The sequence below is a fragment of the Phodopus roborovskii genome, unplaced genomic scaffold, assembly GCF_943737965.1.
Source record: "Phodopus roborovskii unplaced genomic scaffold, PHOROB, whole genome shotgun sequence".
Classification (NCBI taxonomy): Eukaryota; Metazoa; Chordata; class Mammalia; order Rodentia; family Cricetidae; genus Phodopus; species Phodopus roborovskii.
This window is the reverse complement of record NW_026126417.1, coordinates 6,141,142-6,168,443: the sequence shown is the minus strand read 5'-3', so window position 1 is coordinate 6,168,443 and position 27,302 is coordinate 6,141,142. Positions and strand designations below refer to the sequence as shown.

General features: G+C 34.7%; 1 protein-coding gene across 1 annotated transcript in view; it reads left to right on the top strand.

The window, feature by feature from the left end:
- Kif18a (kinesin family member 18A) overlaps window positions 1-26,895 on the top strand; it is a 61,137-nt gene extending 34,242 nt beyond the window's left edge. The window contains 6 exon segments of the mRNA XM_051183803.1: window positions 2,126-2,148; window positions 2,151-2,360; window positions 18,466-18,883; window positions 19,547-19,654; window positions 23,108-23,217; window positions 26,765-26,895. Coding sequence (XP_051039760.1) covers window positions 2,126-2,148; window positions 2,151-2,360; window positions 18,466-18,883; window positions 19,547-19,654; window positions 23,108-23,217; window positions 26,765-26,847 — 952 coding nt within the window. The 3' untranslated portion in view covers window positions 26,848-26,895.
- Window positions 26,896-27,302: the final 407 nt, after the last annotated feature.

The following is a 27,302-nucleotide window of genomic DNA, read 5'->3' as shown; positions in this document are numbered from 1 at the left end:
GGTAGATATGCTGAACCAGAAATCGGGGAATCAGTAACATCCACAGTAGCATTAAACAAGAAATAAATAACCGTGAAAACAAAAGACCTCTACAAAGAAAAATTATTAAAAACTGAAGAAAATAAAAAGATCTCCCTTGTTTGTGGACTAGGAGATTTAGTCCTGTGAAAACAGCCAAAGTGTTTCCATTTTTATGTGTTCTTATATTCATTGTACAGCTCACTAATAGCATTTTTTATTGTCAAATTTTTTTAAGTGTATGATTTTCTTTAAAAGTGTAATCTCTTTTTACAGTTTGTTAGGTAGGCATTACTTTGAGGTTACGTAAAAATGAGGGGTTCGTTTCTCTATGGAGTTGCCATTCAAAAATCCCATTTGCATTCCATGGATATTCTCAAATTACTCATGATTAATTTTCTATGCTTTTGATTTAAAGTAAGCTATTTTAAGATGAAGAAAACAGAATAGTTGTTTTATAAATGGGAGCTCACACTGATTCCCTCTCTCATTGTGGATCTGCAGCTACACGTAGCAAAGCAAACATCACTTTCTATCAAGTAACATGTAGGAGTTTAGGCTTTCAGACACACAGTAGTTGATTTTAACCTCAATGTGTTATTATATCAGACGCAGATTGATATGCCTCAAAGAAGCTTTTACCTTAATATTGAGTTAAAATGGATTCTAACTAATTTTCAAGAACTAGTGAACCAAAGCATCTTAAAAGCAGTGTGGAATTGTAGAGCATGAGTAAGTTTTTGGACTCAATCTTGAATTCTGCTTTCTTTAGCAATATATCCTTGTAGAAACTATATAGCATTGCTAAGCCTTAGCATTCTCTTGTTCTCATTCATAACAATAAATTATGCAAACATAACATGATATCTGAGTTCTTAAAACCATTCCTGGGTTTAATGATTTACTAATGTTCATGAGATTCATATATAGTTGTACTCAATACTGTTAGTTTAGCAGAACAATACAAAATGGAAAGGGTTATTGAACAGTTTGGAAGAAACTGGACAAATAAACTCTCAAGAATCTTGTTAAGTGCCAGACATGGTGGCATTTGCCTTTAACTCTAGCACGACAGAGACAGAAGCAAGAGTGCTGTACATGTGAGGTCCTCCTGGTCTATGTGACAATAGTGAGAGCCCGACTTCAGAAAGGAAGAGAGTCTTGTGCAGTGGGATATGCTTCATTTCAGCAAAAAGCTGTGCCTTCACAATGGAAATTTGGTCCTGTCAGTGCCTTGTGGTTTTATTGGGCTGATTTCCTACACACCTCTATCTGGCAGATAAAAATTGCACTTTCCAAAGAAAAGTAGGCAGTCCCAATAGTGTCTGTTGCTTAAATACACACACTTTAAATATAGTGAAACACTTGTCATTTCCAATCTGGAAATTATGGAAATATTCCTAACATCAAAAGTGAAGTTTTCATAGCACTTTCAGACCTAGTAATCCTATTCCACACAACAATACAGTTTTCAAAAGTACAGGGTTTCTCTCCTCACAGATCCTCAGTCCCTTCCCAACCCTCACTGCTAAAAATTGGTCACTTTATCTGCCTTTCTGTGTAGTTATTATACTGTATTGTGTATTCCCTATACTAAAACATCTGTAAGTTTGATATGACACAACTATTGTTAAGTCTAACTGCTTGGCCTGTCAAGAAGGTATAGGTGAGCCATGATCAAAAAAGTGGCAGAGAGAGTTTGAGAACTATATATTGAGAACATAGACACAAATAGGACTACTAATTGAGCCTGGTTTCCCTGATTCCCATCCAGGATTCTCTTTATACCAAATATATTAAGTATATGGTAAGCTGTTTGGATGAAATTATGTATTTTTTTTTACAAAACAGATTTGAATTATGAAAAGATTTTAATATTGATGTTTCCATGGGTACTAAAGGGGAGAGGCAAAGAAATACTCTTTAGGAAAGGACATTTTAACCTTACCTAGACTGGCTGCAGGCTTCCCAAGAGAATTTGCCAAGTAACCTTATAATAGAAAATCATTTTAGTGATATTGTAATACATTGCTGGTATACAAAAGAACTACAATAGTGTTTAAAACTTTGTGTTTCTTTCTCCTTTCTTATCATCTTCTGTTCTTAGGGTTTTGAATGCTTTACTTCCAGCCCTAAGAAAAAGTATTGCATGTCAGAAGAAACTAATCCGTCAAATGCAGTTTTTGATTCTGACTTCAAAGATATTGAGCATTTGGTAGAAAGGAAGAAGGTGGTGGCTTGGGCTGACCAAACTACCAAACCTTCAAACAAAAATGATCTTCCAGGGATTTCTCTTCTTATGACCTTCCCACAGCTTGGACCAATTCAGTCTATTCCTTGTTGTAAGTACAACTTTTTATTTTATTCAGCAAGTGGTAGCATTATTTCTAAGGAGATTGTTTATATTCCAATCTACAGAACAGTTGATTTCTTTTTACTAGATTTAGTTATTTGATGACCACTAACAAAGAAGCTACCTTCTAAGTAATTTTAATTAACAAGAATCTTCCAGAATCTACTTGCATGTACTTACTGATATTCTGAATAACTAGTAGTTGCATTTATTTCTCATTTTATTTAAATTTTATCTTCATTTAAAGACTAATGTTTATAATAAATAACCTTATATTCTATAATAGATAATAACCTGACCTTTAGCTCAACTAACACTATACAACTTACTATTTTGCTGTTGACATGTTATCTGATTTTTCTACAAATTGTTATAAGAAATTTTCATTACAAAGCTAGCATAAAATCTTGGTTTAAAATAACACTTTCTGGCAATGTGGAATAAGAAACAAAATGCCCTGTCTTTGAGATAACTGATGTTACCAATCTGGTCATCTTCATATGCTCTCTCACTTGCACATTCTGTCTTCCCTTGAGCTCTCTGGGTTTGTTGCACGAATGTGTTTTTATTGGGTAAGCCTAGCTATTTGTTAAGTTTCACATGAGTGCTAGCATATTACATTTGATCTGCAAGTTTTCTCGGTTCCTTAGTTTTCTGTAAACATTTTAAATGTACCTACATCAGAAATTTACCTCATTTAAACATTTGAGAATCTACAAACTAAATTTGCAGTGATTTGATCAGTGTTCTGTTGGATAGTGCATTGGAGATTATGCCTTTGTGTGTTATTCAGAATTCAAATTGCTGTGACCAGATACCTGAGAATGGCTTTATTTTGTTTTGCTTTGTTTGTTTTTTTTTCTTTCTTTCTTTCTTTTTTAATATATATTTATTATTTTGTCTTATTTTACACATCCATCCCAGTTCCTTCTCCTTCCCTCCCATACCCCCTGCCCCCACTCCACAGGGAGGCTGATGCCTTCCAGGAAGAATCATCAAAATCTGTCAAGTCATTTGGAGTAGGTCTAGGCCCGCCCTCCTGCCTCTAGCTAAGGGAGTATCCCTCCAAGGGGAATGTGCTTCCAAAGTCCTTTTGTGCATCCTGGTTCCACTGTCAGAGGTCCCTTAGACTGCCCAGGCCTTCTAACTGAGACCCATGTTCAGGGGGTCTGAGAGGGTACAATGCTGCTTTCCCAGCTATCAGTGTGGGGGTCCATGAGCTCCCCTTGTTTAGGTCAGCTGTCTCTGTGGGTTTCTGAAGCCTTGTCATGACCCTTTTTCTTACCATTCCTCCCTCTCTGCAGCTGGATTCCAGGAGTTCAGCTCGGTGTTTAGCTGTGGGTGTCTGCTTCTGTTTCCATCAGCTATTAGATGAGGACTCTAGGATGGCATAAAAGTTAGTTATCAGGGAAAGGCGTATAAGGTAACCTTTCCACTGTTACTCACATTGTTAGTTGGGGTCATCTTTGTAGGTCTCTGAACATCTCTCTAGAGCCAGTTTTCTCTTCAAACCTATAATGGCTCCTCCCTCTTATTTTTTTTTTTTCTCGTCTATTCATCCCCCCACTCAATCTTCCTAGTTCAAAATGTTCTCCTCCCCTTCTCTTTCTCCTAACTCCCTCTCCACTCACTGCCCCATATACCCACTCCCAATATGTTCAGGAGATCTTGTTCCTGTCCTCTTCTGTGAGGGACCTTGTATGAATCTCTTAGGTTCCTCCTTGTATCCTAGTTTCTCTGGCGGTGTGAATTATAGACTGGTGATCCTTTGTTCTAGGTCTAAAATCCATGTATGAGTGAGTACATACCATGTTTCTTTTTTGTGACTGGGTTACCTCATTCAGGATGTTTCTTCAAGTTTCATCCATTTGCCTACGAATTTCAAGATTCCAATGTCTTTTCTGTGAGTAGTATTCCATTGTGTAAATATGCCACATCTTTTTTTTATCCCTTCTTCAGTTGCAGGGCATCTAAGTTGCTACCAGGTTCTTGCTATTACAAATAGTGCTGCTATAAACATAGTTGAACAGATGTCATTGTTGCATGGATGTGGATCATTTAGGTATATGCCCAAGAGAGGGATTGCTGGGTCCTATGGTAGACTGATAATGCATTTTCCTGAGGAACCGCCATACTGATCTCCAAAATGGCTGTACAAGTTTGCATTTCCACCAGCAATGTAGGAGTGTTCCCCTTTCTCCACATTCTCTCCAGCATAAATTGTCATTGGTGTTTCTAATTTTAGCCATTCTGGCAGGAGTAAGATGGTATCTCAGAATTGTTTTGATTTGCATTTCCTTGATAGCTAAGGATGTTGAGCACTTTCTTAAGTGTCTTTCAGCCTTTTTGATTTCCTCTATTGAGAATTCTCTATTCAGTTCTGTATCCCACTTTTTCATAGGGTTATTTAGTGTTTTGGTGACTAATTTCTTTAGTTCTTTGTATATTTTAGAAATCATCCCTCTTTCAGATGTGGGGTGGTGAATATCTTTTCCCAGTCTGTGGGCTGTTGTTTGGTCTTGTCAACTATGTCCTTTGCTTTACAGAAGCTTCTCAGTTTGAAGAGGTCCTATTTATTAATTGCCAATCTCAGTGTCTGTGCTACTGGTGTTATGTTCAGGAAGCTGTCTCCTGTACCAATTTATTCAATCCATGGTCACGTGGGTAGTTCATACTATGAGCTGGGACACATTGTAGAGGACTTGGCAGATAGGGAACAGAAAGTGAGGAAAGAGCTGGGCACTAGGTATAACCTTGAAATTTATGCACCCACCTCTTCCATTGATACCCAACCTCCAAAAGTTTTCAAAACCTCCCCAAACAGCAACTGTAGCTGATATAACAGAAGAGCCTGCATGATATATTCTATATCCATAGTATAGCTATGCATATTTGCATCTGTGCTTTCCTAGACAATTATTTACTAGTTTAGAAAACAAAAACAATTTTTTTTTCAGTTAAGTACTTTGAATATTTTGAGTCCCAAAAAGTAAGTTTCTTGTGTAGGTACCTGAAATCCAAAATACCTCAAAACTGAAACTGAGAGCCAATGTGGCAATCAGAAATTTTGGATTTTGACTCATTTTGTATCTCCAAGTTAGATATGTCTATGTAAACATTCCAAAATAAAAAAGAAATTATCTGAACAATTATGGTCTCTAGTGTTTAGGATAAAGGACTCTGTATCTATACCTAGTACTTACACAAATACATGTTTAATCTTTATGTAAACCAGAGGAATAACACATGCCTTTAGAATTCGTTACTATTGGATTGCTAGTAGCATTGGTGCATCATTGTTGAATTAGTCAGGGTTTTTGTTGTCACTTAGGGCTTTACGGGGTTTGTTTTTTGAAACAGGGTCTTAACTGTAATTCAGACTGGCCTGCAGCTTGAAGCCAAAGCTGGTCTCAAACTTGAAATCATTCTGCCTCTGCATCCTGAGTGTTGGATTGAGTATAAACCACTATACCCAGTGCTTTATAGTCATTAATTGTTCTGTGTTTTTACATGGATGTAGTCCATCGTAGAATTTGGCATCCTGAGGCTTTGTTGCCCCTCTCTCTCAGTGCTTCCCGTGTTGCTGTCCTTTTTTGACACTTCCTTGAACAATGCTGCAGTAACTCTTCTTGGTTGTCAACCTGATACTCCTTGAATGAGGGATCCGCTATTGAGAAATGGCCTCTATCATACTGGCCTGTGGACATGTCTATGAGGCATTTTCATGCTTTCTAATTGCTGGCGGAGGGCCCTGCCCACAGAGGCTCTATAAGGTTGAACAGAAGTAGTGAGCAAGTCATTAAGCAATAGAAACAGCATTCTTCCATGAATTTTGCATCTGTTCTTGCCTCCAGGTTCCTGCCTTTAGCTCTTGTCCTGCAGTTGATAGATGATGGACTATAAACTGTAAGCTAAAGTAGACCCTTTGCTCCCTTAGTTGTTTTGGTCAGTTAATTGTCCCAGGAACAGAAACAAGACTGGCACAACCAGCAAACAGCCTTAAAGAGAAATGAGCTTTGATTCAGAAATGATCATCCTATGCTTTCAGCCTTGTTGCTCTCAACAGCTTTGTTAACAGTCCTGTGCTCTCAATCTGATGTTTTCACTTTCTACAGATTTCTTAGTTGTCTACAGAAGAAAGATTTCTTTGGATTAGCTATATCTATTTTACTAGCAGAAGTTGGAAATGTTTTCATGCAATGAATGGTTCATATTCTTTCCCCACCTCTGACTTCTCTCAGATCTTTCTTCTCCACTCCACTACTCATGCTAATCATGGTTTTGCTCTAGCACTCAGTCTTGCCTAATTTCAGGAGCTAAGCAGGACCAGACTTTGTTGGCATTAGGGTGGGAGCTCTCTGCATTTTTACATTAAGATAACAGGAGTTAAATTTGTTGCTTGAAAATGTCTCCTCATTTCATCCTCTCCTCTCCTTGCTCTCAAATATGTGAATGTACATATATTAATCATTTTTCTTTTAAAGAGCATTATTATCATTAGGATTTACCTAGGGGAGATATTTGGAAAACAACACTTAAAATATATTTTCATCTTTTGCATGCACTTCCTTTTTTTGTTTGTTTGTTTATAATGAATTCAAGATGTTTGAGAGGAAGTGGGGTTTTAGCACCAAGACTGAGAACTACCAACTATCTGCTATCTCATTTATAATGTGCTTGCATAGACTGTATTTGTCAGCAATCAAATAAAACATTTATTTAGCTATTTTTCATGATGTTTCAAATAGAAAGACTTGAAATGTAATTTATAAACATGTATTATATTTTCTTTTAGATTTAGAAAAATATCAGTGTAGGTTTTGTATTCATGGTATTTTGTTCTTGGTTTGTTAATTTTCGTATTTAGTTCAACTGTTTTCATGTATTAACTGATTGTATGTCTTATTCCATGAGTTGTATATATCGTGTATATGATAGATAGAGTCAAAGAAAGATAGAAGGAAAGATGCTGAGTCTATGTATAAACTCACACTGTTCTTATTCTTAAATACATTGAATTGTGTTCATGGGGAGGAGCAAACAGTACAGTTTAAGTCTTGATCAGTATCAAATGGTTTTATTGTTAAGTTCCAAAACTATTGAATGCTATCAAACTTGACTTTTTTGAGTTGCTTAAGAACCTTTATATCAGCAGTAGTATTTTTATTTAAAAAATGTGTACACTATGCTTTAGTGTATGCATCCTTTAAATTGATGAGACTAATCATAATAAATTTAACTTGCACTCTATTGTTGAACATTTCAAACAATAAATGCTGCTGAAAATATTATTTCCATAAGAACGTATCTAGATTTATCTTGATGCTTATGTCTAAATCAAGAAAGCAGTCCCATCTGTTTTCTTTCCTCTCAGTTTCTTTACTGGATTATTTTGAAGTCAGTCTTACACATATATTTCTTAACATTTGTATCATTGTTCTGAAATAGAATGTGTACTAATGTTGTAGTCATACCTAATGTTATTAAATATATAATTAGCATTCCCTCACTGTTGGAGAAATGACTTGTTTCTGTACTTTGTTGAAGTTGGAAGTTAGGCAAGGGCCATATTTCATGACTGGTTCATTGGCCTCTTATGTTGTAGTTTGGCCCAGGGTCTCACTATGTAACCCTAGCTGTCCTGGAACTTGCTATGTAGAATAAGCTCATTAACTCACAGAGATCTAACAGACTCTAGAGCCCCCTTCCATGTGCTGGGACTTAAGGTGCACCACCACTCCCTGCTATACTACCTTTTTAAATCTGAGGTTCTGTCTCATTTTGTCTTTCCTAATCACTTATTGACTCTTTGCCTATTTAATAATTACTAATACAATTTACATCTTTGCTTACTAGCATGTGTGAATTTTTTTTCATTTATTGAAGAGTTGTCTTCTGTGAATTGCCTACCAAATATCAATTAGATCTAATTCCATTCATCAATGTCTCCCTGACACATACACCCAGCTTTTCAGCCTATGACTCATGTTTGCTAACTACTGAATTCTGTTTTTATACTAACACACAGCTCTATAATAAATCTCTTAACATTTGCAACCGTAAACTTATGATAAATTAGTTCCTCTGGGTAAAATCATTCAGAACATGTGATTTGGCACATCAAAAAATGACCCTAGAAAGCCAGCCCAATTTTAAGAGAAGTATTTTAAACTCATTAGTGACAAATGATCTTGTGTCTTTATTTAAAGGAACCCCCTATGACGTAGTTCAATAAGCTGAAAAATAAATTTATTACCCTTTGCATAAGAAACCATATGGATTGCCAGTTAGTATTTGTGTCTTAAGGGTTTATTTAATTCAGAGGAGAAGAAAATAATGTTTTATTTATTTATTTATTCAATTTAGTTTAGAACATTCTGAGAAACTTTAATACAAGGAATAAGTAATTATGGTGACATATAAACTGGTTCTCATTTTTCTGGTCTCTCCTGTAAGTCTAATTTGTATCCATCACCAAACTATCTTCCAGTTAAGTACAGATTTTAGGGGTGCCTTCAAAGGCTTTCCTGAGCCATTGCCAAGCCACAGACAGAGCTATACCAACCTTCCCTTTAATAGGCTTTCTGTGCCATGCCTCTGCAGTTTCCAAGGTTTTTTTCTTCCACCCCAGATGCTGGTCCCAATTTCTTCATCCCATTCTGACCTATTGAGTCTTTCTGCACTAAAAGTCTAATGCAAACTGTACTCTTTATAAAACCCCTCTTTCCTAAAGCCTCAGTGTTAATGTGGATAGCTGCCTTCTCTGTTCCCAGCAAACTGTAAGAGTTGGAAACTTTTCAGTAATTTATTTGTAAGTTTTTTTCTGCCTTCATTAGGATTAATACAGTGAGTTTATACTTTTTATTTGAGGCTGTTGAGCCAAAAGATATGTTTCATGAACTTGTATTGATATTTTGTTTTAATAACCTACTGAACTTGTTTCCTAATCACATGTATATTTTTTCTTCCAAGAAAAATATTATGCTCTGGTATTTGTAGATGTTCCATAGCTTTCTTCCCATTGGACCACATGAATTTAAGTCACTTATTTTGTAGTGTTGAGGATTAAACACAGACCCGTGTGTAGCACTTTGATACTGAGCCATTCCTCAGCCACTAACTTTTCCTTCTGATTGTTATGTGTTATAGTCATCTAATAACATACTAAGGAACACTGGGTTTGTTTTTACTTCATTCTTCTTGTAAGTGAAACATTAAAATCTTTGTACATATGTTTTACAAGTTATCTAATCATCTCCTTAGACTGGGTCCCTAAAAGTAAAATAGCTAGCTCAGGTGATATGTATGCTTTTAAAGCACTTGGTAGTCATCAAATTGTTCTTATATGTGTAATAAAATTATACAATGTATCTTCTTAAATGTGTAAATTAAAGTGAAAATTGTTATGTACTGTTTGTCTAATGTAATTAGTTCTGAATTGATTGCCTAATTATGTGATTTCCCTAATTGTGTTGTCTTTTCTCTTGTTTTTTCAATGAAGTATTTTTCTCTGGTTATTATAAAACATTTATACATATGCATATGTTGACAGAGATACATATTATGCATACATGAGTACTAAACATGGCTAAGTGTATTTTTTTTCTCTCTCTCTCTTGTCTATTCAAGTAGACCTTATGAATTTGGGGAGGTTTGTAGTGCTGGGAACTTCATAAATGCTAATTTTTAAAGTAACCCAATTTTTAACTTCTAAAGATAACCATTATTAATACACTTATTTTCTTTTCTAATAATAGTCAAGAGATTTTGTTTCTGTATAGTACCATGTAACTAATATGGTATTTTCTGTTTATAATTTTGGGGTCTATGAAGATAATTTGATTTGTATAAGTTACTCTGTTAATCTTATTGCCGTTATTTCATGTTACTGGATTTCTTTACCTGGGTTTCCCTTTGGTAAATTTCTATTAAACTAGAAAATAAGAGAGGCGACTTCAGAGTTTCCCAAAAGCAAATTTTATTGACTTTGTGAGTTGGAGTGCATCTGAGTACTACTGAGCAGCAAAGTATTTAATAAGAATGTTTTAATGAACACTGAGATTGTCTAATACTAAATTCTTATTCTGGGCTGAAATTGTAACCAGTATGAATTTTCTGGTGCTCTACAATTAATCAGACTACTCCTTGTGTTTAAAAAAAAAAAAAAAAAAAAACTCATTAGAAATGTAGATTGCTGAACCGCATTATTCCTATAACTAAGGAATGTGAAAGTTGGTGACTTTTTTGCTTTAGTTTTTATTGTTGCTTTTGTTTGGCTTGGGCTGGTAGGAATGCTTTTCCTAAGTTTGGTATTTAGGAATGTTTTGGTGGAATAGCTCAGGAGGGTAGTTTTGGTTTTTTTTGTAGACAAAGTTTCCAGTGTCTGAATCTAGCCTTTGTACCCAAGGGTAACCTTGAACTAGTGTCCTTCAAGACTTAGTTATTTTGCTAGGAGAAAACATCTTTATGTGAATTCAGGTTTCTTTTCTCCTGTAGTAAGAATTAAACAGAACTACACATTTGGTTTAAAATTATTTGGACAGACTTTTCATTAATAGTGTATTGGCCTAAGAAATAGTTCTCATAATTACTAAGATAATCACTTAACACATTTGGTGAGAGGGATCAGGAGCCACGAGTGTATACTATCCTTGAAGAGGACCTGAGCTTGGTTCTCCACACCCTTGTCAGAAGGCTTACAACCTCCTGTAACTCCAGCTCCAGTGAATCCAAATCCTTCTTCTGGCCACTGTGGGCACCTGCACACACAGGCACATACCCACACAGAGACACATAAATAAAAGATAAAATAAATCATAGCAAAATTTTTTTAAACTTAAAACTGCTCAAGGAAAACAGGCAAAGCAATGTTTTCTTTCTGTTTATTTACTCAAATCTGTGTTGCATAACTTATAACAACAGTTGGTATTTACCCATTGTTTCTAAACAATATGCATACACTGCTATATTTGATTTATCTATATTTAAGTATTATACTTTATATTTATGAGGGATGAAGTCTTAGCTCACTTATACTACCACCTTTTGTCCTAAATCTAACTGATTGTTTTAGCAGGATCATGCTGAAAAGTGAATATGTGGTGCTGTACTACAAAGCATCATATATATATAATTATTAAAATGTATAATGTAATTGCAGAGATGAAAGGAAATTTTTTAATAAAAGGTAAAAAAATTTTCAAAACAGTATTACAGTAATGTTTCTTAAAATACTTGTAGGAAGATGGAAGAACTTTTTTCTACCTTCTGAAGGTATTTCAGCTGACGTAGACTTTCTGGAGAATTGAAATATTTGAAAGATACAAGTGTGAACAGGTAGATGTGAATAATGTAATGGGAAGTACAGCTGGTCTGTATTTGTTTAGGTATTTCTTTTCTGGCATATACGGTGATTTTTATAAAGATATCCTTCATATATTTCTTCCATCAGACTCTCCTATAGTCATTTTTAAAACAACATGTTGCTTTTGTTATACCTACATTGTTTCTTCATAATGTTTTAAAAGCAAATTCCAGAAGTTTGACAGAAATGGGGGAATTACAGGTAAATAACCATACTTTACTTTTTTATTCACCAGTCATCAAATATTTATTCAAAACCTTATTTTAATCATGAATATTTGTACGTGTCTCTAATGGGGGAATGTTCTTCTGTATATATGTTTCTCCTTATTGGTTGGTGAACAAAACAATGTTGGCCAATGAGACAGGAAGATAGGCAGGTCTAAGACAATGAGAATTCTGTGAAAGGTAGGCAGAAGGGGTCGCCAGGTGGGTAGGATGCACCAGGCATTCTCCAGTAAAATAAGGCTATGTAGAAATACATAGATTAATAGAAACGGGTTAATAATTAAGACAGAGCCAGCCAATATGAACCCTAGTCACTAGCCAACAGTTTTATAACTAATATAGCGTTTGTGTGTTTATTTGGGGTTGAGGTGGCTGCAGGACCAGGCTGGCCAGACAAGAATGTCCACAATATGTTTCTATGGATTTGAACCAGAACAGATTATCAAAACCCCATAGCTGTAGTCACAAGGTGGTTGTGAGCCACCTGAAGGGGATGCTGGAAACTGAACTTGATTCCTGTGAATGAGTAGCTAAATTGCATAATACTATATAAATACACCGATGTTAAGTACTTATGGTGTGATTCATTTTTTAGAATCTAGACTATTGTGAAAATATGCATTTTTTTAACTTTTATTAGTTCTTTAAGAGTTTTGTGTGTTGTGTTTTGATCATGTTCATTTCCCCCATACCAAATCCTGTCACATCCACTCCATCACTATCCAAACAATTTTGAGTCCCCCTTATCTTTTGTAATCCAGTTTGTGCTGCCCACATAATCTACAATTTGTGGTCTTCCACTGTTATGTGATGGACTTAACAAGGAGCTACATTATTAGAGAAAACTTTCTCTCCCTATCTCAGCAGCTAGCAATTACCAATAATTCTACAGCTGGGGGAGAAGGGACTGGCATTTGTGCACAACTCCTCTATCATGCTGGGTGTTTGTCTGGCTTGAGTTTACACAGGTTTGTGTGCATGTTGTCATGATCACTGTTAGTTCCTATGTGTAGCTACATTGTCGTGTCTAGAAAACAGTGTTTCTTTATAGTTATCCATGGCCTCTGGCTCTTACATAGTATGGGATATACATTCCCCTTAAGACTGGGCATTCTGCCATGTCTTATTGTCTGCATCTTGGCCAATTGTAGGTCTCTGGGTTAATCATCATCTGCTACAAATAAGGGCAGGAAGATACATTGATCTTTGGTATAACAGTGTCATTAGGAGTTGATTTAACACTGTGTCCTTTTAGCAGAATAGCATTAGTGGACTCTTTTCTAGGACATTGACCTTTCTTGTCATAAGTTCTTGACCAATAACAGTTCCAGGTTTGGGTTTCATCCCAGAGTGGGCCTTAAAGTCAGAGAGTAGTTGATTATTCCCGTGATAATCTATGCCACTCTTGCACGAGTGGGCATGTCTTGTCGGGCCAGTCATTTTTATAGCTCACAGGATTCAGAGCTAGATATTATTATGATTGCTTTTCCACCTCAATATCATTCATAGTACCCTCCAGCACTATATACAGTTCTAGTCAGTAGAGAAGCTTTCAGGTCATCACCAGATTGACTTGCTATATTCTTTGACTTAAATATGTGGTCTCTTCAACAGTACGGTCTTACTGTAAAGATCTGGAGGGGCAACCAAAAGCAATGCCAATGGCCTATAATGTTTGAGGATCTGTAGGACCTTACTGGTCAACTAACAGAAGTTAACACATTCTTGACACTGCATTTTTATTTTTTAGCCCCTTCTGTGATGTAGGATCATTGTCGCCCTTTCACAGGGTAACTCCCATTATAATTCTTTATGTGTGTATGTACTTTAGGAAGCTTTAACAATAGTAGATTTCCATATATCTGTTTTCAAAAGGTCTTTAGTGTTATTCCCTGCATACTCTATACCACCGACCCCCAACCTTACAGTCTCTCCCAACTCCACATTAACCCTTCCTGTTTTCATATACCCTTTTAACTCCTTACACCAGTGTATTCTACACCTCTCCTTCCTAACCAGCCTTTCTTCGTGGCTCGTTAGTAATGTCTTAACATCTATGAGTATTCCAAATGAAACATGCACGACTTCCCCAGCACAACTTCAGTGCTCACAGAATTAATTTTTAAGAGTGGTTTCAATACATTAAATATCTTTTTGGGAAACTTAAAAAAGTAACAGTCTCAGAAAATATTTTGTCTAACTTCCTTTTCAGATCTCTTTGTGGACTTAAACACATTTTTAGAAGTAATAATCTCTAGCCATTATTCAGGAGTAGACTAGTAGAAAACTAACTTTATTCTGAATGTATGCTTCAAGAAGATTCTTTAAATCTTCATGCAGGCTGTGCATATGAAGTATTACAAAGGCTTACTAGATTCACTAGAGATCTCAAAAGAAGAAAAAGAAAGCAAGTAAATATGCCAGAGCCCACAACTTACAGAGTGTACGTCTTTCTATACTTTATTTAGAACTCTTCATCTTCCCATTCAGTGGGTATTTAAGTCTAGATCCTTGAACTGTGGTAAGAAGAACTGAGAAATTACCTCAACCCCTTGTATTAACTGCACATGTTAGTCACAAGTCTGCAGAGAATAAAACATGCCTGTGAATCAAAATAGCAACTCAAAAGTCTTTAGATTAGACTTGAAGATACCAGGGTCTCACTTTTTTATACAGACCTTAAATTAATTTTCCTTTTTCATCTGTACCATGTATGTACAAAAATTATCTAAGGCATTACTCCTATGGGGTGTGTGTATTTTAGAGGATGTCCTGTATATTACATAAAGCAAGTCATTTTCCTAGTGATGGCACACATTGTACCTGCCATATTTCCTTCTCTGCTTTTCTGAGACTCTTCCCCATTTTCTGTTTGTGGAGTTTTATATATGCCTTGATTTGCATTTGGTGACCTTTTGCTTATTTTTATCCATTAAGATCAAGATGTTTACAAAATCCATATACCACTTCATTTAACAGATATTTCTCCTTTATCAAGTCCATAAAAGATTGTTTTATGTAACAGTGAAATTGTGAATACTCTACATTTTTAGTTATTCCCTAATTGACTTAATTCTACTCTTGTTTTAGAAGCTAAAATTGTGTAATACTGGAGGATATAGTTTCTGGATTATCTGCTGTCCCTTTATATTTCCTCTTAAGTCAGGTGAAGTAAATGTATGTTTTTTTTTGTTTGTTTGTTTTTGTTTTGTTTTGTTTTGTTTTTTTTTTTTTTTTTTTTTTTTTTTTTTTTTTCCTTATGAAAACTGGGCATAGAATTTACGTTCCTGTTGTCCTGGCTACTCCAAAGACTGAGGATCCTTTGACTCTTAATTCAGTGTGATCTTGGAGAACACAGTGCTACATCTCCCCACCTCCCACCCACCATATTATAGAGATTTGAGTGGACCCTGGGATTTAGGATCTATTCTGGAATCAGTACCCACTGATACTCAAAGATGACCTACTCCTTGCCAGAACTACTTACTTCTGGTCCCTCTGATGAAAAACAAACCATACTTTATAGCATTTGCATCTAATTTGATTCTAACATGCTTTCCATAATTCTCCATTCAAACTGTCATCATTTTTCAAGTGAGCTATAGAGGCAGGCTGTTAATGATTTTCTTGTTTCATCTCTTGTCCATGCTACTGGTGGGTGGGTGGGTGGGTGGGTGGGTGGGTGGGTGGGTGGGTGGTTAAAAGAGTCTTGCTGTATAGCTCAAACTGGCCTTGAACTCTCAAGTCTCCTTCCTTAGCCTCCTGAGTGCTGGGCATGACCATTGTAGCTTTTATGGAAACATTATGAAGGAATATAACTCCTTCCAGGTTGCTTTTTATCACTTCTATACTCTAAGTTTGAGAATTATGGAATCTTGATAAATAGTACTATCTACACTTGGTAGATAATATTTTCTCAGGCTGAATTAGGTACATCTGTTGTTCCAAGCCAGATCTTCTGGAAATGTACTGTATACCCCTTTCTTCTAATGGAAAAATACAGCAAATCCTTTTTGTCAACACAGATCTACCACATTCAGTGGATCTTAGAGCCTATGAACTATATAGTAACCTTAACCATACATTTTCCACTTATTGTACCTTCCTAAAGGTACAGTGTGTGTGTGTGTGTGTGTGTGCATGTATGTATGTATGTATGTGCATATATATATCACTATATTCTAGAAAATTTCTTCAAAATGAAATGTCATATATGTTTTTAGTTTTCATTAAGTGGGGTCATAACCTTGTGTATAATTACAGTGGCTTGAATGTTTTATTTTTGTGGAAGTGTGTGAATATTGGTTTTGCTTTTATTGTCTCCTAAACCTTTATTATCAACTATTCCACCTGGGTAGTCTTAAATTGATCATCTGCCTCATTTTATCTAAATTAAATAAATTTGAAAACTGAGAACTCTATCGCATACATTTTTTGTATCCATAGTATCTTCCAAGCTAAGCACAGCAATCGGTATATATTCCATGTTTACCTGCTTGTTTCTCCTCCACTTTAACATTTTAGACTACAAAATTATAGCTAAGGATGTATCACTATGAAGTTATTTCTTTCTCTAATCGGTTACTATTCTAGCCATATAAAATTTGATGTTGCATCTGTATTTAGCAGACAGGTGGCTGTCTTTGCGGTGTCTTAGGAAGATTCTCCTTTTCATATCCTACTTGATATAGGAAAAAGTTAGTCCTCCATTATGTTCAGTTGCCAGATCACCACTGCAGAGATTATTCCTCTTAGACATATAGAAGAAAAGTGGTAATGATGGCTGTCTATCTCTTTGAGATTTTTCTGTGCCATTTTGCTAAATTTTATATCTTATTATGCTTGCATGGCAAATAACACATTTATGTCTTTATTTCAGTGATTCATTTGGTTTATATTGTAATGTATGATCTATCTCAATAAACTATATCTGTCATTTGAAACTAGAAATTGATTATGGATAGAATATGGAAAGTAAACTGCCCCCTTGTTAAAATTGAAGTTAATTTGAAGTACTTTTTTTGTTTCCAGACCATATCATTGAACCCTACATGTTTCTATCATCTAATCCTAGAAATTCCTTTTTCTATACAATGATACTATCTCCATTTTTCAACAAGGTATTAATGTGCACACTACTTAAAACGAGTTGCCCAAGGTCACCCACTGGGTCTTTGGTAAAACCAGAAATAGAATTCCAGTCTCCTGACTCCCAACTCAGTTCTCTATCCTCAATATAGTTTTCTGTCTTCTATACCCCTGTGTCTCTCATGGGAAAAGAAGTTAATCTTCTAGCTATTATTAGCCACCAAATTGGTGGTAGCAGCACAGTGGAGAAGAGTGACTGTCTTTACACTGCGGCATTAGTATAAAAATATCTGGTAATGGAAAATTTGACAAATGTCATGTTAAAGGGAGTGGAAAATTATTTTAAGATCTAGATCTCATTTATCTAGTTCTCAGAAAAGTCAAATTCCTTAGTAGAATGGAGATCATTATTTCTTCCTGTTTTTAATTTGTTTCCTAGAGGGTAATTGTCAACTATCATAATAAGAATAATGCACATACAGCTGGTAATTGCTATACATGTATTTTTAACTTAGCAGGAGTGCTGTATTGCCTTGCTGAAATATATAGGTGCTGCTATCAGTATTTAAGTAGTATTAACTAATAAAGCAAATGTAACATCAATTGGGAGCTTTCCTGCCTGATTTTAAAAATACATAGAAAGAATACAATTATTTTCTATGAAAAGTTAGGCTAAACTAATATACTTCATGGCAGGTCTCTTGAAATTCATCACAATGAAGCAGGCAAAATACTAAACATAAGATAAATATATTAGAATTCATAAATTATATTGTTATACTCTTATTATTTTGGAGAATAACATAAGGCATTTGATAAACATTTGTGTACTTAAATGTTGAGAATATTTCTAGAACTCTGAGAATTCACTTTAAGTTCTACCAGAACAATTTGTTTCTTAATTTTGGATCAAGCACCAAAAAATTGCCTTAGCATGGTTCTGTTAAAGATTTCTAAAAGCTCTTAATTAAAAGAAATGTACAGTCACAGTTGTTCTAGTTGTAAGTATTTTTTTAAAATGTACAACTTCGGAAGGTGTTGACAAATACAGAGGAAAAAATTGCGGTTTCCTTAGTCCTAATAAGCAGGTGTTATTTGAATATCGATTATTGTTCACATTTATTCCTATAAACATTAATAACCCTAGGACAAATTTGAACACTGGACATTGTGGATTGATAGAAGTGGTTGGAAATTTAATTTTAGGCTATTCTCTGAACTCTATACAGTAAATTTACTATTAAAGTTGTTAGTAATTACCATGTTTTATTCCTTTCCTACTTAGTTATTCTCTTTAAGATTTCTATCAAATGGTAGATAATATTCCTAGTGATTTTTCTTAACTATTGTGATTTTTGAAATAACTATTGAAGCAACATTATTTAACTTTTTAATTTTATAATTTAATTGAACAGGCATGTCCCCAAATGAACCTGACTTGCTTAACATTACTCCACAAAAGAGAACCAGGAGAAAATTAATACCATCTTCCTTGCAAGTAAAACATACTGAGAAGTCTCCACTGTTGGAAAGTACACAGCTCAACGATTCTTTCAGCAAAGAACTTAAGCCTATTGTTTATACCCCAGAGAACTGCAGAAGACCTCTTCAAAACCCATCCCCAGCCTTAATAAGGCCTTCATCACCTACTACAAATAGAATCAATGATAATTCTCTGAAAACACTATGTGAAGTAGATTTTCCTCTCAACATGAGAACAGAGTGTAAACAGGATTTGAACTCTACATTTACTATATATAATGATATCGACAGCTTGAAGAATACATTTTCCAAACAGGAATCACTACCAAACACCAAAGGTAGTTTACACAGGTACAAAAACAGAATGCTTTACAAATTTTTTCAAGGCCTTTGTAATTGTTATTGTCCTTTCTCTTTGTTTATTTTGGAGGTTTATTTCATAGATCAAGGGTCCTCTCCTTGGATGAAAGTTGATCATTTACCATTACCACAGATTAATTGAGTATGGATACTCTAACCGTTTTTTTAAACCATAAATGTGATATCCTATGTCAGTTGGCCTTCCTTAAACTAGAAGAGACCTTAAAGTACATTTCATCTGTATTCTTACTCAGCCTGAGCCATCAGTGAAGGACTGCCTTGCTTACTATTAGTCATTAATGCCTCACTTAAAGAATATCCAAAATTCAGCATAGCCCAACATCCAGTGTATGTAATCCAAGTGACTGAATGTCATCTAAACAAACATTGAACTACATAATTACATTCAGTCTAAACATGGGAGGGACTATACCTCTGCATTCCCTTGCTATAAGAAATGCAGAAATGTTTTTGACATCATTACTGGTATTTTTAAAATAGAAAAGGTGATTGAGAAACCTCTTTAGAAAGAGGGATACCTTTCTGTAAGTATTAATAATCAATGGTTTCCTGATTATAGAAGTATAAATCATTTTTCTCTTTGTAATGTAAGTCAAGTTTGTTCTCTTTTGGTTCTTCATTCCTATTGTCCAGGCTTGAATCTTCCTCTTTCTCAAGAAAGGACTCTAGGCCTGTGTCAACAAGCATGCCATCCTACATGGCAATGACTGCTGCTGCGAAGAGGAAAAGGAAACTAATAAGGTATGATGAAGCGTTTACTGTTTCAGCCTGTGTATAAGATCATCTTTACACTTTTATTTCCCACAACTCTCAATTGTTGTCAGACTCTCAGCTTTTATTTAATCCTATCTATGCTAAATGCTCAGTGAAGCCATGGATTTATGTTACTGAAAGGAAACATGAATGAAGCACAAGATTTCACTTGAAGTTTACATAAAATATCCCATTCTTAGGTTATTAAAAATAATTTGAAAAGTCTTCTAGCTTGCAAACTGTCACTTAGCTCTTATTTTTATTCTGACAATAATTATTTACTTGCTTGAGTATCCTGGACTTCTTTGCTCCTAGAGTTCAGTGGTTTTAGTGGATTTTTATATATACCAGATATAATATGAAGTGTCTGCTATCACTGTAACTTATATCATACAAGCCAACAAGCAAGAATAATAAAATTATCTTTGAATTAAAACAGCTAAATAAAATGTAACTAACAAACAGATTTTTAAAGGTACTAGCAAACAACCATGGTAGCCAGGACTTGAGACTGTAACATCCAAGAAAGCAGCGTGATACGGGAACTAGGCCTTAGTTGTCTCCACCCCCCCCCCTTTTTTTTTTTTAGGGCTTGCCAGTTCATGGCATAAGACTGGAGGCCAAACAAAAGACACTTAAGTGAGCTGGGGACCAAGGTTGCCTGTGTAGCCATTGCTTTTCAGGTTGGCCTGCTTCTAAGTTCTGTTGAGAACCAAGCTGAAAGTAGCTGCTAAAAGAACACTTTGCTAAGCTGAGCTTGACACTCTGAGCTCCAAAGGTCCCAGGTCAAAAGCTATAGAAGAAGTGGTACTGTTAAATACGTGAGGATTTTATTTAAAGTCATCGAGGTTCTGTACCCTAGGAATAGGATAGGACAGACTAGAAATAAACCCAGTTTTAAAACCTCAAAGAGATCTTGGATCAACTCAGTCTTTCCTTAAATTCAGGTGATCTTTCTATTCCATGTTCTTCTAAACTAAAATTTAAAATCTCTAGAATATGCTATCTAGAACCTATACAGATACTCATGCATCATTTTAAACCAGAACTGTGGAATGTCAAGATACACAACCAGAAGACTTAAAGAATGGAAAGCAATCAAAAGAAATAATGATCCCTAATTGCTAAGTATGAGCAAATAAGAACTATTGATTGTAACCATGATTCATTTTGGCAGATTAGATAATCTATAAGATTCACCAAAGAACTGTATTCTCTTGAAATTAATCAAATAGATATCCTACAATCACAATGATAGGTTTTACTGGAATTTATAACTCAGTCAACAACAAAAGAGAACATCAATGTGCTTGAGGGTGAATGCATAGAAAAATGCCTAAATCAGTAATGGAAGAAACAGAAAGAAAAAACAACTATGGAGAAGACATTCAGAACACTGCTTTTTTTAAGTCTGGAAATGCCTATTTTCAGTCTCCAAAAGTAGAAAAAGAATAGAGAAAAGCTATACTTGATAAGATATTGCCTAAATAGTTTTCTAAAACTGACAAAGGCCATTAAATCACCAATTTGAAAAGTACTACAAACCATAAGTATGATTAACACAATAGCTTTAGGTGTATGGCTTATCATGGGTACAATTAAAAAAAAAAAAAACCTAAATATGAAATGGTCTGTGTTTTTTTTTTTTCTTTCTTTCTTTTTCTATCACATTTTTTTTTTTTTTTTTTTTTTTTTTGTAATAGAATATAGAGAAAAGAATAACGGCTAAAGTTAATTCTAAATTTCTTATTTAGGCCACAGAACACAAATTTACAAATAGCATAGTTATTCATACTTCATGTAGTATTTTCTCATAAGTAAATTTAGAATCTTCTCTTGCCCTTCCAAAACATGAGACAAAGGAACCTTGAAACATACAAATGACTTGATTTTTCCAGACTGTCTTTCTCTGTGGTTCTTAAACAGTGGTACAGTAGTTCCCTCAACCCAGGGTTTTGCAGTTTCAGAAACCAACAGCCAACCAATATTTGAAAATAATAAATGAAGAGTTCCAGAAATAATAATTTAAATTTTCATTGCATATCACTCTTAAGCAGTATGATGTCAGCCATACCTATATCCATTTTACCCATGCCATATGTGCTACCTATTACAAGCTACTTAGTGGCCATGTTTAGAACTACTGTGAATTAAGCATAGCTTGATTTCACATAACACTTAACTTTACAAAATAATTTCCCATGTACAAAAGGCAACTAACTGATTCTGCCAGTTGGATGCTCCAAATAGCAGTCATAAGCTGCTTTCTTTAAACAAAATGTGGAAGTTTATCCTAGGTACATGTTTAGGGAAAAAAACAAAGCATATTATGAGTTTAATCCCATCCCTGATTTCGGGACCCTACTCAGTAGAATCTTGTAATAATGATCTGTGGGCCAATTGGGACTGCTGCACTTTGATCAGGTGACAATCTGAATTGTGCAGTTGGTCTGGCTCACTTTGTTCGAATAATGAAACTTCATTCAGCATCTGTTTCATCCACCCATTCCCACTAATTAAGTTTTCTGGGTTTTTTTTTTTTTTTTTTTCATGCTCCCATGTTTTTATTAAAAATATTGCAAGTGTCTGTACTAAGAATGTTCTTAAAATGTAAACACAATCATTTCAAATACATGTGTTCTTGAAATGTCTACTTGTGGAAATTGTGTACTTGTGGGTTTAGATGTGTTAAGGATTAGCTAGCACATGAGAAACTAATACTGTTAAACAATATTAAAGAATATAATAAAGAGAGTAACTTGACTGTTCACAGACTATTAGTTACTACTCTGGTACCTTTGCCCTGGTATCAATAATTAGATCCTGCCATTAACTAAGGTTAAAAGAGATTAATGATAGATGTGTACATAATTACTTTTTTTTAATCTTCCTTTTCCTCCAATTAAAGATAGATGAACTTGAAAGTAACAAGCTGTGGTATTTTCCACTTAGTAGATTTCATGTATGTACATATTTAGGGGTGTATATGTTACAATGTGGTTTTACATTGTACATTATCTACTTTAATTTTTCTTTAACAAGAAGAAAATTAGAGTTCAAAAGCCCTAGATATTCCAAAATCTACAAAACTGAATTTTATCTGATGAAATTTTAATCCTAACAATACTTTTTTTTTTCTGTAAAAATAGATTTTTACCCCCTTGTGACATCTCTCCATGTTGTAAATAGGAAGCAGTGTTCATGTTCGTTCTCAGAAATACTCTGCAGTACTATTACCTGTACCTAAATCATCTTTTTAAATTATATAAGTATCATTAAAATCACAGATAATTAAATTTATTTTTTAAGTATTTTTAGTGCCTCCAGTTACTTATGCAGGATTTCACAATTATTTCTATATTTGATTTCCTACAATATATAGCATATGAATTAAGGATATTTTTGAATGTCTTAACTAAAATGAAAACTTTTCTCTACAAGTGCACCATCAAATGCTTCTTTACAATCTGAAGAAAATTATGGATTTGCCAAACGCATTCGACAGGATAATTCAAGTGATAAGCTCTTTCAAGGAAACAGAGTAACAATAGGTATGTCTGAATTCTTAATCTAGCATTTAATTACATAATTATCAGTTATACATATAGTACCTTGCTTTTATGTCTTTATAAATATCTCTATATTTTGTAGTAGGATAAATGTGGTTTTTATACATTGTAGAAAAGGAAACTTAAGATACATTGTGAGGCATGTATTCAATAACAATACAGTAACATCAATAACAGATGTTAAAGTAGATCCAGAAGTCAGGACCAGATTTCCCAGCTTGCTACTCTGGATACCCTTTTTGTTGTATAGACTGCCTCATAATGCAGATACCTTGTGATTGAATATGATTAAAATAATAGTTAAATGTATTACACAGTAAGTCAGTTACATATATTAAGTATGTGTATAGATTTAAATGTTTTGTTTTTGAGGCAGGATCTTATTATGTAGTAAAAGCTAGTTTTGAACTAGTTATTCTCCTGCTGATGCTGCCCAGTGCTGAGATTAGAGGTGTGTGGCCCCCTGCCTAACTTATTAACTATACTTTATAAATAAATTATATCCACTTGAAACTTTAATCTCAGTGCTTGTGTTTTTACATCTACCCTCTGAATCATTTATAATTACTATATAGTCTCTACTCTGCTCCTAGCTATAATCATATTGTGACTCCCACTGACAAGTTGAGAAAAGATATTAATGAAGGATCCTACATACCCTCAATTACATGTGGGAGTGACATGAGTCAGTAAGAACAAAATTCCTTCCATTTGTCAATGAGTGTATTATATCAACCATTCTAGACCACAAGGCCCATACCTGTCTCTGACACCCCAGTTCCTATGACTTCCTTCAGAAAGTACTGACTTCTTAAGATCTCATCTTATGCTAGGACCCAGAATGAATGTGAAGATTTATAAGACTGTTTTTTTTTTCCCTGGAGGAACTTACATCACTTGGAATTTAAAGGAATCTCATGAGATAACATATATGCCTCTGCATAACATGAAAGCTTTTCTTATTTTTCCTCAATACCTTTGTTAATTCCTATAATAACAATTGATACTTGCTTACTTTTTCAGCAGGTTTCTATTATACAGGTTTTAAATCAATGAGCTAAAAAAATATACTGATTAAAAATAATGGAGTGGTTAGAGGTTATCAATTTTAATAGAAGATAAATATTCTTAAAAAATAAAATAAGCCAAAATAACCAAACACACTTTAAAATGTACTAGAATTTTAAAAATTACTAGAAACGAAAGAAAATATGACTGCTTTTTTTAAATCGTGTTCACCTAATAGTGTACAAGAGTGAAACAACAAAGGCCAGTAGTGGCGGTGGGAAAGGCAAGTATTGTCAGCTGAGCAGTTAGAGAAACAAGAAAACAAGATCCTCTAAAATTAAGTCATGTGACCAAGAGCATGTATAAACAACTGAACTGGCAAAAGAATGAGAAGGGAGAGTGAAGATGGAGTTTCTTGTCCCACCTGGTCCCACAGCAGATTTGTCCCAAATAAACAAACATAGATTTACATTAAGTATAAAATATTTGGCCAATGGCTCAGGCTTCTTTGGCTAGTGCTCTCTTAATTATTAACCCATAACTACTAATCTATGTATTTCTACATGGCCTCATCTTACTGGAGAAGTCTCCAACATGTTATTCCTTTGACGACTACATGGTGTCTCCCTGGCAGCTTCCCTTTATCTCCCCCCCCCCCCCCCCCAATTTTCCTCATCTGGTAACCCTTCTTTATTTCCTGCCTGGCTACTGGTCAATCAGTTTTTTATTCATCAACTAATAGGAGAAACATATATAGAAGGACATCCCCTATCAGTAGAGAGGCCCTATTTGAGAGGAGAAAGGAGGAGACCGTGAGATTTGTGTCAGAAGCACAGCAGAGTTTCAGAGCTCAGCCTGAGGACATAATCCAAAGAATATGAAAACGGTGGTTATACAAGAGAGAAAGGAAACAACGGCTTATATACATTTTCTGTTAATGAAAATGGAGAAACTGAAGTAATTTATTGAGTGACTTTACTTGACACCTATTTATCAGAAGTGCTAATGTTATTTACAATATGGAGAAAGAGAGTAAGTGGACAACTTTTAGCCAGCAGTATTAATGTTGCTCTGCTACTGTTGTATTTTTTTTTTTTTTTTCCTCTTCTGTATACCTATTACTTTCTTCATTTCAATTTTTTGGTTGTTGTTGAAAACTATTTTTTCACTTTGACCATATTTTTCCTCTCACCCAATTCCTTCCAGATTTTCCTTATACAACTTTATGTTATTTATGGCTCTCTTAAATAATAATAATAATAACAGAAAATAAAAAACACTTAAAAATGTAAAAAGACAAAAATGAAAATCAAAACAAACAAGAAAAAGATCAATAAGACCAAAAAAAAAAAAAATGTTAAAATGAAACAAATATACCTTTGAGTGCATATTGTCTTGTTCAATTACTCCTAGGCATAGGGCTGGCCCAGAAGTGTGGTTGATATATCTTCTAAGACTCCATTAAAGAAAAATTAACTTTTCTTTTGCCAGTGGGTATCAATTATAGATAGTGCTGAGAGCTGGTGTTTACTTCCTCCTCTTAGTAATGGTACACTGTCTGACTTGAACCTGAGCAGTTCTTATGCATACTGCCACAGTCTCTATGAGTTTATCTGGGCATCATTTCTGTTGTGTCCAGAAAACACTGTTTCTGTAGAGTCCTCCATCACTTCTTGCTCGTAGATTCTTTCTACTTTCTCTTCCTTATAGATCCCTGACCCTTGAGTGGAGGGCTTTGATGATGACCAAAGTCTCTCACTCTTTGTTTGTTTTCCAGCTGTGAGTCTCTTTGTTAAGAAGATTCTTAAGAAGAATCTTTGCAAGAAGATTCTCATATGAGTTAAGTGAGGCACTAATCTATGTATATAGATGACATTAGAAGTCATTTTATTGCTCTGTACCCTTAGCAGAAGTATAGTAATAGGTTTTCTGTTAGCCCATGACCTATCTATTTTTCAGGTTCTTGGCCACATTAGCAGTGTCAGGTCCACACTCAGGCCACACCTCATTTAGTGGGACTTACTCCCAACAATTTAAAAAAAAAAAAAAAAAAGTGGTTGGTTGCTCCTATAGCATGTGTACCACTAATGCATCAGTATATCTTGCAGGCAGGTCACTGCTATAGGTCATAGGGTGATTGTTCTGGAGTATTCTGTTCTTTGGTTGTTGGTGGTCACTCTGGATCCTATGAAAGTGTGGTGGCTATAGGGAGAGGGCTTCTGCATCACAGCTCTGTGTGGCCTGTAGGAGTTGCTGGTAAGAGGGTATTTCTGTGATTTAGAGACTAACACAAAGTAATGGAGATGGATTAGAAAGGAAGGCAGGGGTAGAGGGGAGTTTCAAGCTAAGAAAGCCCTGGGTTCCCACCAAAAGGTGGAGGTCTCAGAAAATCTGTTGTGTTTTCAATTGAGTTAATTAAGCATGAATTTTAAGAGTAAATTTTGTCACTAAATTATTACATAAATTTAACAATCACTTTTGAAAGTTTCTTTAAATTTATTCACCTTTTTTTTCCTTCTAGGTTCTAAAAGAAACACCAACAAAATAAATTCAAACATGCTTAGAAAATTTAGAAGAAACACTTCTAAAGAAAATATACACTAAGAAGCCTCTATGCCCTTTGTCTGGTATTTGTCCCTGCAGAAATGTATTTCAAGTCTCTGAAAAAAGGCCATCTAAAGGTGTTTACTAAAATATTTTCATCAAGCAACATGAAACTTCTTTTGTATTTTAAAAGTAAATATAAAATTACAACAGGTTATGTTTCCCATTTCTCAGGGCTTTGTTACTGTTGCAACTCTCTAAGCATGATGTGAGTTTAGTTTTACTTTACCACAGCTTAATTAGGACATTTTAGAAAAAAATAGTGAATGCTTTTTAAAAGCAAGGTGACTCTGGGAGTCATAAAAATTAAGACCAAGATGTATTTGCTTTTCTCTAGTCTGTCAATACATTGTTTTATTCATTCATGTGATTTTACTTTCAAAAACTTTGTTTTAAAAATGTAGATATGTGCCCATAGAATTGTAAATATTAAGTATCTGTAATAAATAAAGTAC